The sequence below is a fragment of the Odocoileus virginianus genome, chromosome 7 (assembly GCF_023699985.2).
Source record: "Odocoileus virginianus isolate 20LAN1187 ecotype Illinois chromosome 7, Ovbor_1.2, whole genome shotgun sequence".
Lineage (NCBI taxonomy): Eukaryota > Metazoa > Chordata > Mammalia > Artiodactyla > Cervidae > Odocoileus > Odocoileus virginianus.
The window spans coordinates 78,946,803-78,961,901 of NC_069680.1; the positions used below are offsets into that span (position 1 = coordinate 78,946,803).

The 15,099-nt window shown below is 35.4% G+C and overlaps 1 protein-coding gene across 5 annotated transcripts in view; it reads right to left on the reverse strand.

Annotated features, from left to right (window-relative positions):
• Positions 1 to 15,099, reverse strand: part of RYR2 (ryanodine receptor 2) — an 803,099-nt gene that overhangs the window by 131,189 nt on the left and 656,811 nt on the right. For all 5 annotated transcript variants that reach the window (XM_070471032.1, XM_070471028.1, XM_070471029.1 and 2 more), the window contains 4 exons: positions 14,848 to 14,940; positions 6,609 to 6,779; positions 5,440 to 5,499; positions 2,742 to 2,876 (listed from right to left, as the gene is read on the reverse strand). In XM_070471032.1, coding sequence (XP_070327133.1) covers positions 2,742 to 2,876; positions 5,440 to 5,499; positions 6,609 to 6,779; positions 14,848 to 14,940 — 459 coding nt within the window. The remainder of the gene's footprint in view (positions 1 to 2,741; positions 2,877 to 5,439; positions 5,500 to 6,608; positions 6,780 to 14,847; positions 14,941 to 15,099) is intronic.

A 15,099-nucleotide genomic window follows, 5' to 3' on the forward strand; every position in this document is an offset into this window, starting at 1 on the left:
ATTTGGCAGAGCATTTTATTACCAAAGGAAAGACCTTAAATAGTGAATTTTCCTATAAATGAAGTAATTAGACGTTGGTAAGATCTGTGATCCAAAAGTGAACAACAAGATGTGTCTTGCACATCTTGAATGTCTGGCTGTGCTGATGTGTTAGCTTGCCTGCCTGGTGTTTGAATATTAGAAAATCCCAAGAAGACAGCTCACTCTTCTGAGAAAGATGACCAGATGTACAGTATAAAGTCACTTGCATAGGTCACTGACATTTGAGATAAATTAAGTCTTTCCTGTGCATCCACCACTTTTGCAAGTGAAAATATTGTTTAGCAAGTGAAAATATTCTTAGCAAACTATTCTATGATTTACAAATTAACATAAGAATAGAGAGATTACAGGAATGAATTCTGCACACAGATATTCCCCACTCTTTTCTGGTTTTTGATAATTCATGAGTTCTTTCACTCATATTCTTAACATTTTGAAGAATACTTGGCCATTAAAATCTGACCTGCTTACCTTTTCCTAGATATTCGCACATCTTAAAGATTTACACAGGGATCACCCTCATCACAGCTAGAGTAAGTCTGGGTTCCTTTTATTCTCTCTTCAGTACGTTCCGTATGATAGCACATCTAAATCATTACATAGTTATCTACGTGTCTGTACCCTCTACTAGAGCACCAGTCACTTGAGTTGAGTGACAGATTTCAACCCCTAGGACCTGCAGAGTACAAGGCTGTCATATGGTAGTGCACACAATAAATATTCATGGGATAAATAGTTGCTCAGTAAAATGAATCTCATTACTGTGCAAATGATATCATTCATCATGTCACATGTATTTATGAATATATAACATATGACTATAACAAAACATAATTAGAGTTCAATAAACTTCATTTAAGTATCTAAAAGTCATTCAAGAAACTTAGATATGTATAAGAAAACCAGGAAGAATTAAAAACTCATGATACAGTAATGCCATTTAACTGGTGACGCTAGTGGTAAAGAACCTGCCTGCCAATGCAGGAGAGGTAAGAGATGCAGGTTCAACCCCTGGGTCAGGTAGATCCCCTGGAGAAGGGAATGGCTACCCACTCCAGTGTTCTTGCCTGGAGAATCCCAAGGACAGAGAAGCCTGGCAGGCTACAGTCCATAGGGTCACAAAGAGTCAGACACAACTGAAGTGACTTAGCACGCACAAGCCTATGTAGCACAATCTTCTTTAATATGTGTATCATTTCAGATATATAATTCTATGACTTTCTTTTAACTTTTATATTTTAAAAAATTTTTGGTCAAGCTGCGTGGCATGTGGGATCCTGGCTCCCCAACCAGGAATAGAACCTGTGCCCCCTCAAATGGAAGCACAGTGTCTCAACCACTGGACCACCAGGGAATCCTCTATACCCTTACATATCACTTAACATTTCATTACCTCAAATCCTGTCATCTTCTGATATATGATTATTTATATTTATTTAATATTTCATGAAAACATTTAGGGAAACATTAAGTTGCCTAAATAATATTTTATTATCATATTATATTATTAATATTACAGTGTTACACAATGCAGATACATATTGATAGTCATACGGCATAAGAGTATACTAGCTTAATTTCATCAGGTATAGTGATAAATTGCATGGCTTTCGAGAAGTTATTTGCATTTTAGTAAACAAGAAGGCAGCAGCAAACAAGAACGAAATTAACAGATACTGCATTAGATGATATCCTTAGTTATTCAACTGGCTAGGGCAGAGACAGGAGATCATGAGATAAAATAGAAATCAAAGAAATATATTTATTATTGCTATTCTAGTGTGTTCTACAAAACATTCAGATAACAATATCCTGAGATGATACAGGGCATTTTATCATTTTATGTTTAATGTAAAATAACTGCCCCTCCATGTCGGGCAGGTATTTTCATGGAGACCCAGAGACAGCACACTTTTGAGTTTACATTGAGCACCTTCACTCTGGTGTTAGTTGGTTGAATGGGTCTCATGAGAAACAGAGAAAGTCTCTGTGTTGCAGATATTTTATGTAAGCTAGGAGATTCCTTATACAAAAACATAATCCACCAGTTGATAACATTTCAGATATCATTGGTTTGGGAATTCTTGAGTGAAGGTAATAAATAAGAAAATAAGATACACAGTAAGCTTTGTAGTTTAAAATAGAAAACCACAGAAAAATGATATAAAACATTATTCTCACATCATTTTAATATCAATGCATTGCTCTTCTCTAAATGTAATGTATTGCTGATCCTGAGAAAAATCAGCTCAAAAATATTAAAGTGAAGGGTTAAACAAGTGACCTTAAATTCAAATATGAGACCAGGGAAAGACAGTATCTCAAACATGTTGCTATGAGCAGTAATGAAAAATACAGGTATAAAACAGTTGAAGTCAAGTGTAACTCCTGAAATTTTTGTTAGAATGGTTTAAAATTAAGTATATAATCTTAATTATCTGTTTAATTTTAGAAATATTTTGGAAAAGACAGTAAAACAGAGGCCTTGATCTCCCTCAATACATTATCTATCAATAATTACAAAAATTATAACCTTGGAAATAATGTTGATTAGATACTAAGCAATCCAAAGGCACAGATTATTTTTAATGAACATACTGAACACGTATGCTTTTTGGCTCACAGGTTAGCACATGTTCTTTAAGAAAACATTCTTACAAGGTTAATGCAAATGTGACTGAATCAACACAAAAGCTAACCTGTTCAAGATGAAAAAGCACATTTGCTATATCCAAGACCCTTTCCACTGTCTTCTCAGGATCTGAAGTGTCTTCGGTCCTGTTGGGTAAGTCTTTGTAAAGAGCCATTTGCCATCTAATAGCAGGATCCTCCAACTGCAGAAAAAAGAAAACCATTCAAAAAATACAGAGGAAAGAGAGGAACATCCACTTCTGAACAGTCAATCTACAGCTATGTATCCAGCACAGCACAGGGTGAAAATATGATGCAGAGATCAAGACAGAAGTACCTTGTACTCATGAAACATCATCTGGTGAGAGAGACAGACATCAAATAAATGTTTACAATTGTACAGGGCTACTAGGAAGAAACAAAAGGTACCTTGGGGACTTAACCTAATCTGTTGTGGTTGGGAAGATTTCTCTAAACAAGTGAAGTTTCAGCTAGGATTTAAGGATGAACTGGAGATCATCAGGGAAAGAAACAGGTAAAAGCTATTTTTATTTTTTTCTTTTCCTTTCACTCGAATCAGTGAAAGATTTACATATTTACTTTAGAGGCAATGATATAGGGTCACATTTAATGTGATCCAATAAATATAAAAGTCCTATAAATAAAAGGACTCAACAACAGAGCCCAGACTCACTGAAACTAAGATACCAATGAATATAAATCAATGAAGGCATATCGAATCATATTCTGATAAAGTAATCTATAGACTCTACTTTTTAATACTGTCAATTTACTTGAGTTAAAGATATAAGGGAATTCTGAAGGTTTTTAAGAAAGATTATTTTAAACTATAGAAACTGACAAATATAAGCATCTTTCCAGGTATAGATCACTTCAAAGAAATAATTTAGAATAACTATGTCATTAAAAACAGGCAAAGCAATACTTTCATATTTTTCCTCTCATTAAATATTTCCTTTCAACATGGGAGATGGAGAATAATGAAGCAGAATTAGATCAACAACATCCAAAGCTTTACAACTCCTAGCCAGAGAAAGCAGAGCCTGAATGTTTCAAAAAAATAACTTTTATCTAGTCGGAGGCAGAACTTTGTACACTGAATGACTTGTCAACACCTATTTGTCCTTTGATAAAACAAAATGCTTTTTCTTCATATACTTTTTTTCATCTGAGGACTATTGGACGTACAGATTTCATTCTTAAATATAAAATTACCCCCTCTTGTCCCCAGGATTACCAGTCCTACAATTTTAAGACAATGTGTTCAAGAAGGAGCTGAGAACAAAAGAACTCATTGTTTGTAAATCCATATATATGAGGGCCCAACCCTTAGTATAAAAATTCTATAACGAAATGTCACAAAGAGTAAGTATTCATTATGTCTTTACTTTCAGGTTTTATTCATTGGGAGATGAAATACTGATTATACATATTCATCCTTCTCAGCTCTTCTTTTTCTTCCTGATACCACAATATACAACATACATTGTCCAAAGTATTCCTATAAGTAACCTCTAGAATATAATGGAAGGATTTCCTCCTGCTTATCCAAAACATAACTTTTTATTTGCTGTTTCCTGAGAGTGGTATAAACACCTACTTAAGAGTTACTAAATAATTCCTGTCTCTATTTGGGACTATGGTTCTCAAAGCATGGGCCCAAATTCCCTGGAAATCTTGAGATCCTTTCAGGGACACATGATCTCCTCAAACATTCACATATAAGAGGTTCAGCTGGAGGCTTTATAAATATTTTGAATAATGTTCAAAATCTTTTTGCTTTTATCTGCAAAGACATCAAGCTTGTATGGGAATTAAACTCCTACTCTGTTAAAATTAAAATTAAATGAATGACAGAGTTCATAAACAAGTGCACATGAAATCTGCCCTAAATAATTTCTGTGCATTGCAAATATTGCAAAGCATGTCACACCTTTATCACATTATATTCTGAAGTGTTAAAAAAATGAATATGGCTTGGATCTTTGGAAAGAAACATTTTAATACCCAGAAAGGGATACATTATACTATAATCAATACTTTTTGACATTTGGACATTTTCATAATTTAAAAAATCCTCAGAAGGGACATCTGAATAGAAGCAAATAATTGAGTCAAAATAACAAACTGCAAGACTTCTCATATTAAATAACTGGTCCAGTAAACAAATGAATAGTTTATCCACTACTATGAAAGCATTTCCAAATAATGGTAAATACTTTGACTACAAAAACTGCTTAGAGCAAACATTTTACCCACAGTTAAAAACTAGATGCTATAATGATTTCCATTCATGTTTCTCTTCTAAATGTACACTGGCTGTCCTATTACAGTAATTCTTACTATCTCCTATGTGCTAATGACTCTTAAATAAATATTTCATTGCTGAGAACTAGGTGTAAAACATCAAATTTTCATAGACAACTGTCTCTGTGTCACAAAAGTCCTCAAATTCAGCTGTATGAAGGAAATTCCCAACTTTTATTTCAACTGGTGCCATCCTTTTTTTTTTTTTTTTTTTTTACAAAGTTTGACAGTCTCTGGTGATCTACTTTAGAAATACATCTTTTGTTATTTTGAGAGACATTAATTCAAAGGATTTGCAAGCAGAATAATGAATGATTAAGATGATATATTTTCACTATCTTACTGGTTAAAGTAACTATTTAGAGTATTTCTTCTAAAGAGAGATTAACTATATAGTTTATAGGTGCTAAGTGTCCTTTTGAATAATATTGGGCTTACCTTGCCTTGTAAGTGAATATTACTGCGGATTATATCTCGAACTTCATCCTCAGTGTCTTTCTGTCAAGAAATAAATGTTACCTAAAAGAAGTCTTATAATGCATCCATGGTCACAAGTCAATAGAAATAACTCCAACTTCTTTTGAAATAGTCTATGTCTGAACAAACATATTTATAGGATTTAATACATGCCATAAATCTGGGGGATTATCGCTCAGTTAATTCTTTGATATTGCTGGGACTTGAAACAAGACAACCGCCTAACTGAACTTCACTGAAAGTTCACTAGATTTAATGCAACTGAATTTCCAGGTCACAAGAAGTAGAACAGAGGCATATTCCCTTAGGTTCCAACATAAGGAGGTCTCCAGTAAGGTCTCTAAAATCTTAGGTCTCTAAAATCTCCGTGAAGTCATTTTAGCCAATAACATCTACAGATATCCAGTAATCATGAGGAGCCAAGCCTGAGAAGCAAATACGAAACAACAGCCAAGAGGCCTGCATCCCTGCAGCCCCGTGGCCACAGCCTCCCCTCAACCTGCTCACAAGAGGGTCTCAAACTGTGGAGGTACAGAGAGGCTCCTCAGTGCGGGAGGGAGAATGCACCTTTTATTTCACATGTATATAACACAGCATGCCTATTTTCAAAACACTGCATTCTCCATGTGTAGCCATAGAGGAAAGTTGGAGGCCATCAAGAAATCTTGAGAACTTCAATCTTGATGCTCACAAAGGAGAAAAACTGATTTAAAAGTCAACATCGTATCCACCCATGATCAGCATAACACATTATGCATCTGACCTAACACATTATGCATTTATGAAAAAATACCCATCATAAATCTGCAGATGCCTCTCATCACAAATTTGATACAGGAGTTTATATGAAATCCATTTCTTCCCCCACTGCTAGTGACTTGTTGCCATCTTTCCATTTGGTGTGTGAATATACCCTTGAGGTTATTAACATAATTTAGAAATAAAAACAGCCTCCAAAAAAATATTAGGCCATCTCTGTATCTGAGTCCTAGGGCCTATATAGAAAAACTGGTTAATAAAGCCTTCAATGAAAAGAAACATTGACACAGAAGAGTGAGACAAAGGAATCCAAACACTTGAGGGGCTGGAGGTCAAATGATCTTTCCCAATGGGAGCAACAGGAGCCTTACCAGACTAAAGCGATTTTTGGCCAGAGCAATGAGCTCCTGGTCCCCAGGGGCACAGATGTTCAACCCAATGGGCAGTAACCGCTTCAGAGCGGCCACAATAAGAGAGGTCTGCATGGAATATCGGTCCCCTTTGCGCTTCATTTTCTTCCTTTCCTGATCAGAAACAGCTGCCTATGGAACAAAGACAGACAATGGAATCTGCAACAATTTCTTGTCTCAGGATTCATGAGCCTTTTCTAACTGACTGTGGTTTTCATCTTCCTCATTTTCTGCTGGTCCCTGTTTTTGAAAATCCTACTGAGAATACCTCTTCTCTTTCCTTTTCAGCATCTCTTGCTGATTTTAAGTCCTACTTTCAGATTCTCAAGTCACTATAATTCCCCAGTAGGCATTTCTATATAATTATTTTTTAAAAAACAAGAAAGGGTTATTATTTTGTTGGTTTGTTTTTGTTTTTAGTCTGGCCACACCATGTGACTTGAAGAATATTAGTTCCCTGACAAGAGATTCAACCTAAGCCCCCGCCAGTGGAAGCGTGAAGTCCTAACCACTGGACCAACAGGGAATTTCTTCTATATAATTTCAGAAGGAAACTGCACATTGTAATTTTAGAGAGGCATATAGATGTATGAAAAATTCATGGTTATTTTCAGATACTGTATGTTATATAATTATCAATGCTTAAGGGGAAAAAAATGTAAGAATAAATGGTTTTTGCTTTGACAAATGCTTGCTTTGTTGCACACACACACAACATATATAAAACTCTCAAACACTTATTTGCATTTTACATAGACTGAACACTTGTCTCTCTAAGGCCTTAATCCCCATCTAACAGAAAGGAGACATATTAATAATATACTAATCAGTGTTACTTAAATATTTAGGATTATCTCTGAATGACTTGCTTACAGCTGAGCACAGCCATGATACTTCAGAGTTCCCTTGTAATTCTGTTGAAACCATGCCTGTGCCAGGGTTACCTCAAATTATAGAGTCTACTTTTCCCTGGGTAGTGAGGATCCTTTTTTCTATTTAGAGGGTACATTTGAAGACTAAAATTAAAACAACTGTCCCATATACCTTTGTTCGTATATGCTAAATTTCTTTGTAGCAAAAAATCAAACATTAAAGATACTCTTATGATAATGATATAGTACAACAGTTTTGAGCTGAGAAAAAAACAGAAAATAATTTAATATACAAACGATTTGTCTTCCCCCAAAGAAGGCAAAATATATCACAACATGACACTGAAAGAAGTTTTTCGCATAGCAAAAGTTTTGAAACAACTTAAATCATGTAGTGACAGTTATGATATGTTAATAATATCATATATATTATATCATGTATCATATCATTACATATATAGCATATATTGATATACACATATATAATCTATTAAATCTGAACCATAGTAAAAAGAATCATATTCACTTTCCAAAGAGATGTACTTATAGCTTCGGTCGTGTCCAAGTCTTTGCGACCCTACAGACTATAGCCCACCAGGCTCCTCTGTCCACGGGGATTCCCTAGGCAAGAACGCTAGAGTGGGCTGCCATTTCCTACTCCAGGGATCTTCCTGGTCCAGGGACCAGACCCATGCCTCTTATGTCTCTTGCACTGGCAGGCAGATTCTTTATCACTAACGCCACTTGGGAAGACCACTTATTGCATAGATCCCACTTTTATCTGTACCAATTTGTAAGAGATTATTCTCACTAAGTTTCATAAAAAAGTACAATGAATAATTATTTGTACTCCTAAATTCATTAATCTATAAAAATAATGAATTTGTGGTTTTGAATGAGCTCTTTGCTAAAAGGAAACATAGCCACAGTGATTAAAATAATCAACCCATATGAGGAACCACCATCCTAAAAATTAAACAAATTATGCAAATATATTTCTATCCAACACTGGTAATTTGGTCTTAGAAAAACAATATTACTAAATATTAATACATTAAAACCTACATTTTATTGGTGTTGAAATTTTCTTTGATTTTTAAATTTTAAAGCTCTTTCAGCTTTATGGCTGCATAAGTAAATGGAACTTAAACTTGGTTTGATATTTATAAATATTTAGGTGACCTTATAATAAAAATTATTTAAATCAACACTAAAGGCAACTCTATATTGTTCAATTTTGAGAAATATTAGAAAAATTAATTCTACTTATGCTCAAAATATTATGTAATCTTGTTTTCTATACCACAGGAACTCTGTAAACTGAAAAGAATAGTTAATATATCTTTGAACATTTATGGATAATAACAGTCCACTGTTGGTATGAAGAAATTAAATATACACAAAACCAAATATCCTCATGGATATCTGTGTTGGTTTTTCTTGTTCAGTGCATTTCCTCCCCAGACTTTGATGCTCCATTAGGGAAGTGGTCAAACCTATTTTGTTCCTTTCTGTATACAGAACTAAGCACTGTGCCTGATTCATAGGAGCTGTTCAATAATTTGAACCCAAACTGCTATAGTTACTGAATGTGCATATTTTATTTTCAATCCATTACCTAACATTTGAATCAGACATGAATACACAATAACGTGGTCAATATGTAGGCACTGATGGAAGAAAATTTCAGATATTGAGATCTGGGGAAGTCATTCTTAAGTCATACATAATTTAACTGAAATTTTACGTTAACCAGAACAGCTTGTTTTGTGGCCCGTCAAACACTCATTGCATAGCTGCTTTAACCATTAAAGAAAATAATACATTTAAAAAATTAAAATAGAGTAACAATCGTTCAGGCATCCAAAATGGAGCTCAGTGGCCACTGAATGTGATTGGAGACACGATCCTGCATTACTGAGAACATGAATTTTCTGAACTGTACCAGACTCAAGGACACCACCAGCCACCCTCAAAACAAGATCTGCTAGCAGCTTCCAGCTATAACCTTATAGTCTCAAGACCTCCTCTGGTAACTATGCAACTATTTCAGACCCCAATCAATCCTTACTTAACAAGCACACTTACTTCTTGCCAGCTCCAATCATAATTCTTGACAAACAATTTAAGTAATTTTCTGGTGTTTGCCTTTATTAGTCTCCTGCATTTTGCAGTATGGCAGAACACAACTCTGACAAGTGCTTCTTGAATCTGTGTCTCCCAGGTTACAGTTCTGTTTGGTTCTGATAAAATTCCTGTTTATTCCTATTATTAGATTGTTTATTATTTCCGTCAACAGCATAGTTAAGGAGGAAAGTAGGACAAACAAATTCTATCTTAAATAAATCTCTGTGTGTGAATTTCTATCTTTCTTTCACACACACCACAAATATAGCTCCAACAATTTCACCTAAAATGATCTAAAATTTAATAGAGGACCAAGAAAAAAGGAAAAATTTTTTAGTATTCTCCCAATGAAAAGGCCTACAACTCTCCCAAAGTAGAAACAAACAAAATCATAGATGATTTAAACATTTTTAGATATATGAAGTACAAAAGTGAGACTATACATCAAAAAGACAAAAGATACAAGTTTTGGCGACAAAGTTGAAGAAAGGGAACCCTTGTGCACTATTAGTGGGAATGCAAATTGGTTCAACCACTGTGGAACTGCATGTAGATTCCTCAAAAAATAAGAAAACAAGAACTACCTAAGTATTATGGCCAATTATCTATACACTAGCCTCTCTCTAGGATATTTTGCTTTAGGTCAAACTGAGCTTCCCTATTCCAGATTACCTTATTCCATATTGGTCTGCTGGCCAACTTACAATCTTCTTCTAATTTTAGAAATGGTATGCCATACACATAGTGATTATCCCTGCTTGAGGGACTAGCTCAAGACTTGATATGTGACAATTTGTTTCTTGGTTGGTGTTTGTATTTGGTCTCAATCTCTGTTCAGAAGGAGTTCCTGGCGATCTATTTCACATATGATAATATACATGTTTCAATGCTATTCTCTCAAATCATCCCACCCTCGCCTTCTCCCACAGAGTCCAAAAGTCTGTTCTATACATCTGTGTCTCTTTTGCTGTCTCACATATAGGGTTATTGTTACCATCTTTCTAAATTCCACATATATGGATCAATATACTATATTAGTGTTTTTTCTTTCTCTGTATAATAGGCTCTAGTTTCATCCACTTCATTAGAACTGATTCAAATGCATATTCTTTTTAATAGCTGAGTAATATTCCACTGTGTATACCTTCTCCCACAGAGTCCAAAAGTCTGTTCTATACATCTGTGTCTCTTTTGCTGTCTCACATATAGGGTTATTGTTACCATCTTTCTAAATTCCACATATATGGATCAATATACTATATTAGTGTTTTTTCTTTCTCTGTATAATAGGCTCTAGTTTCATCCACTTCATTAGAACTGATTCAAATGCATATTCTTTTTAATAGCTGAGTAATATTCCACTGTGTATATGTACCACAGTGTTCTTATCCATTCGTCTGCCGATGGACATCTAGGTTGCTTCCTATGTCCTGGCTATTGTAAACAGTGGTGTGATGAACATTGGGGTACATGTGTCTCTTTCAATTCTGGTTTCCTCAGTGTGTATGCCCAGCAGTGGGATTGCTGGGTCATATGGCAGTTCTATTTCCAGTTTTTTAAGGAAACTCCACTCTGTTTTCCATAGTGGCTGTACTAGTTTTACATCCCCACCAACAGAGTTAGAGGGTTCCTTTTTTTCCCACACCCTCTCCAGCATTTATAGTTTGTAGACATTTTGATAGCAGCCATTCTGACCAGCATGAGATGGTACCTCATTGTGGTTTTGATTTGCATTTCTCTGATAATGAATGATGTTGACCATCTTTTCATGTGTTTGTTAGCCATCTGTATGTCTTCTTTGGAGAAATGTCTGTTTAATTCTTAGGCCCATTTTCTGACTGGGTTGATTATTTTTCTGGAATTGAGCTGCAGGAGTTGCTTGTATATTTTTGAGATTAATTCTTTTGTCAGTTGCTTCATTTGCTATTATTTTATCCCATTCTGAAGGTTGTCTTTTCACCTTGCTTATAGTTTCCTTCGTTGTGCAAAAGCTTTTAAGTTTCATTAGGTCCATTTGTTTATTTTTGCTTTTATTCCCATTACTCTGGGAGGTGGGTCATAGAGGATCCTGCTATGATTTACGTCAGAGAGTGTTTTGCCTATGTTTTCCTCTAGGAGTCTTATAGTTTCTGGCCTTACATTTAGATCTTTAATCCATTTTGGGTTTATTTTTGTGTATGGTGTTAGAAAGTATATTAGTTTCATTCTTTTACAAGCGGTTGACCAGTTTTCTCAGCACCACTTGTTAAAGAGTTTGTCTTTTCTCCATCGTATATTCTTGCCTCCTTTGTCAAAAATAAGGTGTCCATAGGTGCGTGGATTTATCTCTGGGCTTTCTGTTTTGTTCCATTGATCAATGTTTCTGTCATTGTGCCAGTACCACACTGTCTTGATGACTGTGGCTTTGTAGTATAGCCTGAAGTTAGGCAGGTTGATTCCTCCGGTTCCATTCTTCTTTCTCAAGACTGCTTTGGCTATTCGAGACTTTTTTGTATTTCCATACAAATTGTGAAATTATTTGTTCTAGTTCTCTGAGAACTACTTTTGGTAGCTTGACAGGGGTTGCATTGAATCTATAGATTGCTTTGGATAGTATACTCGTTTTCACTATATTGATTCTTCTGATCCATGCACATGGTATATTTCTCCATCTATTTGTGTCCTCTTTGATTTCTTTCATCAGTGTTTTATAGTTTTCTATATATAGGTCTTTTGTTTCTTTAGGTAGATTTATTCCTAAGTATTTTATTCTTTTCATTTAATGGAATTGTTTCCTTAATTTCTCTGTTTTCTCACTGTTAGTATATAAGAATGCAAGGGACTTCTGTATGCTAATTTTATATCCTGAAACTTTACTATATTCATTGATTCAGTTCAGTTCAGTTGCTCAGTTGTGTCCGACTCTTTGAGACCCCATGAACCTCAGCATGCCAGGCCTCCCTGTCCATCACCAACTCCCGGAGTCTACCCAAATCCATGTCCACTGAGTCGGTGATGTCATCCAACCATCTCATCCTCTGTCATCCCCTTCTCCTCCTGCCCTCAATCTTTCCCAGCATCAGGGTCTTTTCAAATGAGTCTGCTCTTTGCATCAGAAGGTCAAAATATTGGAGTTTCAGCTTCAACATCAGTCCTTCCAATGAACACCCAAGACTGATCTCCTTTAGGATGGACTGGTTGGATCTCCCTGCAGCCCAAGGGACTCTCAAGAGTCTTCTCCAACACCACAGTTCAAATCTTCTGCTGGAGTCTTTAGGGTTTTCTATGTAGAGGATCATGTCATCTGTAAACAGGGAGAGTTTTACTTCTTCTTTTCCAATCTGGATTCCTTTTATTTCTTTTTCTTCTCTGATTGCTGTGGCTAAAATTTCCAAAACTATGTTGAATGGTAGTGGTGAGAATGAGCATCATTGTCTTGTTCCTGACTTGAGGGGAAATGCTTTCAATTTTTCATCACTGAGGATAATGTTTGCTGTGGGTTTATCATATATGGCTATTATTATGTTGAGGTATGTTTCTTCTATGCCTGCTTTCTAAAGGGTTTTTTTTAAATCATAAATGGATGTTGAATTTTATCAAAGGATTTCAATGTATCTATTGAGATAATCATGTGGTTTTTATGTTTCACTTTGTTATGTGGTGTATCACATTGACTGATTTGCCAATATTGAAGAATCCCTGACTTCTTATGGCCTCTCTCTATGCCTCTGTTAACACTGGTCTAAACTGACAACATAATGACAAAGCAAAGTAATTCACTAACAGTTTTCAATTCAAAATACCCCTGTGAAATGTATACTCTTAGTATAGCATCTTCCAAAGGAGCAACTCCTTACTCTTCAGGCTTATTGTCTTCCCAGAGAAAAGAAAATTTATCATCTTTTATGAGAGTTTCAGTAACACAGACACACAAAATAATAATCCATAGCAGTCAGACAACTAGAGCTGTCAAGCTTCAGCTACCATTAGCTTCAAGTTCATGTCTAGTCATGTCAAATACATGTAATTACAACTCTAAATAAGACTAGAGTATTGGGTGATGCTGTTTTATTTTCCCAGTGATCATTAACAAAACAAATCAAATGAACTATTGGGGTTCAGTGGGGTATCATCTCTCTTCTCCCAAGGCATCTCTCTTCAGTAATTTCTTGAGTTGGTAGAGACTGATTTCCTTGGCTAGAGTGCCATACTATTTTGCATCTTTGACTATTCACTAGCATACCTTGTGTGCTATCCCATGTAATATATTCATCTTCTTATTTAGTGGTAATGCAAACAATAAAAGCATATGTTTTTCAGTGTTTTGAAAGGTCCTCTGCAGAGTTAGACATGACTGAGCAACTATGCACACATGCCAGTCCCCAATTTGAGTGATAGAGAAAACAAAAATTTCCATTTCATGTATGAAAATTTGGAATTTATCATGTGGTTCTTTCTTAAACAATGCAGCTACTTATTTTGAGGTGTATATACATACATATATCTACCCTTGATGAATACATATCACTGACTAATTTATATGTATATCATACTGACTGGCAATTTTGTGAATGTGTATGTCTATTAAGCATGCCTTATTTATTCTGATGCTTTGACACCTTGGGCCTTGCTGATCTTTGATTCCTCCTCCCAGAGCTAGTCAATTCCTAGAGATACAAAATTACTTGCCTGTAAGCACATCTTTCACAGACAAACCAGTCAATCCAGAGTCCTTGTCCTCCAATCACCTCCTTTACCTGAACCTTAGTCCACCTGCTGTATCACCAAGGACCAGGCACCAAACAATTAGGAACAGTCCCAAAATCCCAGAGCCCACTGAAATTACTCAAACCATCCAATTCTAAACCTTCTTATCCTACCTTGCCTGCTCCTTCCCACAGAAACCATAATAAAGGTTCTTGTTCACATTCTCCCCTTCCTCCCTCTGCCTCATGACTGACCCTTCTGCTTCCAGGGGACTGTGAATAAAATCTTCTTCCCCTCTGATAGTCATTTCCATGTCTATATATCTTACCACACCTGATTACAAGTCCTAGGTATCCTTAAACCTGTGTGGGTGTGTGTTTAGTCAGTAAACAATATTATCAAACCTATCAAATGCCAGGTATAAACCTTCAAGATCTAAAAAATATCAACCTATTCAACAAATGAACATTATATTCAAACATTTCCTAGAACATAAAACAGATTATAGAGCATACCTTGGACATCTTTGACTTGGTGTCCATAATAAGGAAAGACATATTGTTGATTTCATTCTGCACCACGAAGTTCTGCTCCTCCCTTTTGAAATTCTGAGAAGTTCCAAAGGAAGTTTCAATTAAAACCACAGAGATAAGAAGTTCAAATAATTAGAAATTACACAGGACCCCAAAGTTTCTACCAAGATAAGCAGTAATTTAATATATAAGACATAAAGAAAGGAAACAAGTAGTTGCTGAATATCCAGTGAG